The 2356-nt window shown below is 43.9% G+C and overlaps 1 protein-coding gene across 1 annotated transcript; it reads left to right on the top strand.

The window, feature by feature from the left end:
• Window positions 1-48: 48 nt before the first annotated feature.
• On the top strand, window positions 49-2315 carry LOC126386912 (chitinase-3-like protein 2; the record flags this gene model as incomplete). Its single annotated transcript, XM_050039487.1, has 4 exons — window positions 49-231; window positions 536-652; window positions 784-916; window positions 2122-2315. Coding segments are annotated over 4 exons (627 nt in total), but the record flags the coding sequence as incomplete, so codon positions are not given.
• Window positions 2316-2356: the final 41 nt, after the last annotated feature.

Genomic DNA, 2356 nt, shown 5'->3' on the forward strand with positions numbered 1-2356 from the left:
TTGGAGATGACCGCTCACTCTAATTGTTGATTTTTCTCCACATTGCAGGACTATGCCATGCGGTACTGGCGGGACCAGGGAGCACCACCAGAAAAGATAAACATGGGGTTAGCAGCATACGGGCGAGCATTTAACCTCTCCTCTGCATCCAGTAATGTTGGAGCACCAGCCAATGGTCCTGGTGAGGAAGGCTGCTACACCGGTGAAGAAGGATTCTGGGCCTATTATGAGGTAAAACTGCAAGCTATGAATGTTATTAATTATATCAGTAGCCTTGCGACAGCCTGACGACTTTTACTGTATTTAGTGTGGAAATTCCTGTTTGAATGAATACATTAGATCTACATGTGAAATTTGACCTTTCTTTTCAGATTTGCCTTTATCTTGAGGGGGTTACACCNCTGCAAGCTATGAATGTTATTAATTATATCAGTAGCCTTGCGACAGCCTGACGACTTTTACTGTATTTAGTGTGGAAATTCCTGTTTGAATGAATACATTAGATCTACATGTGAAATTTGACCTTTCTTTTCAGATTTGCCTTTATCTTGAGGGGGTTACACCCCGGTTGATCACCGATCATAAAGTTCCATATGCCATCACAGAAAACCAGTGGGTTGGATTTGACAACAAAGACAGCCTGAATACCAAGGTAATCATCAGTTTATTTCAAACTGTTGCTTAATTAATTTGGAAATGACTGGTTGTACAGAAATCAGTTAAACAGATATTTTATCAACAGTACTTCAGCTGTTAAAAGTGTTTTGTTCATTGTCCTCTCAGGTCAATTATCTGAAAGATAACAACTTTGGAGGAGCCTTTATCTGGTCTCTGGACCTGGATGACAACAGTGGACAGTGCTGTAAAACAGGCAAATGCGCCCTCATCAGCCACCTGCATGCTCTGCTGGTTCCAGGTAACTAAAATTTAAAACATTTCTATCCTATCCTGTCATGGGATGGAGATTTGAAATGTGTATTTGACTTAAAGCCAAAGTGTGTAGGAATTTCTCCCATCTAATGTTGAAATCGTATATTGCATTCAAACAGATAGCGCACTCTAGCGCCTCACTGTTTCAAATGCGTATTGCAACAACGGTTGCCACTGTGTACCAAAAAGCTGTGATAACATTGATGAAACCACGTCATCCGATACTTCATGGAGTATTCATTCAGGCTCCTACAAAGACACACGTGACGCGAGTTGACAAACCCCCTCATCACCATGCTGGCTGTGTTTACAATGTAGGACTGTTGGGGCGGGTGTAAATCGAAACAAATCAATCACGTCTTGTCTTTTGACAACTGACAAGTGGCTCAACCTCACACACCTCATCCCTCTCTGACAGCGGCGCTGGCCTGTGATTGCATTGGCCTGGCCTGCCTGGCCAAAAAATGACAGGCAGGCCAGCAGGCCAATCACAGCATCCCTTTTAAAACCTTTCTCCTTCAGCAGCTCTTTCCACCTGGGAAAGGCTACCCCGATGCTGACCCTCGTTTTGTGAATTCGCTGGTCATGTTGCCTTTTTGATTCCCTTTTGCGCTTCCTTGGCGACGAGGATTCCGTCTCCCATGATGCTGCATATGCATGATCCTGCATTATGATCAAAGAGTGGGACTTTGTCATGCTGCAGTAGTGCAGGCTTTCAAATTTGCCGGGGCAGTAGCGAAGCGCCTCTTGCTCCTCTTCTTCGGCTTCTCAGTCATGCAGTGCTGGCCTGGCTCTCAATGAAAATGCCGAAGGCGGGGCTATTCACTGGTAGTGCTATACGTCCCTTGCTGGTGGATGTATTCTGAAAATGGTGAAACGTTATGGAACCCCCAAACAACTTACTCACCCAATGTACAAACAAATCCGAAATTCTCCTTTTACGAGAATAAGTCATATTATTGGTGGAGGTAATAATACACCAATGATGACATATTTGTGAATGCAGACATCGATTTTTGCCAATTTACAACTGAAAACACGACACAATGTCCCTTTAATGCTAACAGGGGTAATGAAATCTACCGTTTTAACATTTTAAGAGTGTATTATGCTGATAGTCAAAAAAAATGATGTGATGATTCCACAGGGTTGATGAACAATTTATGAAAAATCTGACTCTTACTCGTTTAGGTTTTCCTGATCTAAGTACCACTAATACTACAAGTACTGGTCCTAAGACGACTCCCACCACAATAACCACAACACCCGCTCCCCCAAAAACAGCTCCCACAACAGCTGCTGCCACAACAGCAGCTCCTACAACTGTCGCTCCCACAACTTCCGCTCAAACAACAGCTACTCCCACAGCAGCAGCTCCCAATTCTGTCGCTCCAACAACAGCAGCTCCAACAACAGCAGCTCCCAC

The sequence above is a fragment of the Epinephelus moara genome, unplaced genomic scaffold (genome assembly GCF_006386435.1).
Source record: "Epinephelus moara isolate mb unplaced genomic scaffold, YSFRI_EMoa_1.0 scaffold1001, whole genome shotgun sequence".
Classification (NCBI taxonomy): Eukaryota; Metazoa; Chordata; class Actinopteri; order Perciformes; family Serranidae; genus Epinephelus; species Epinephelus moara.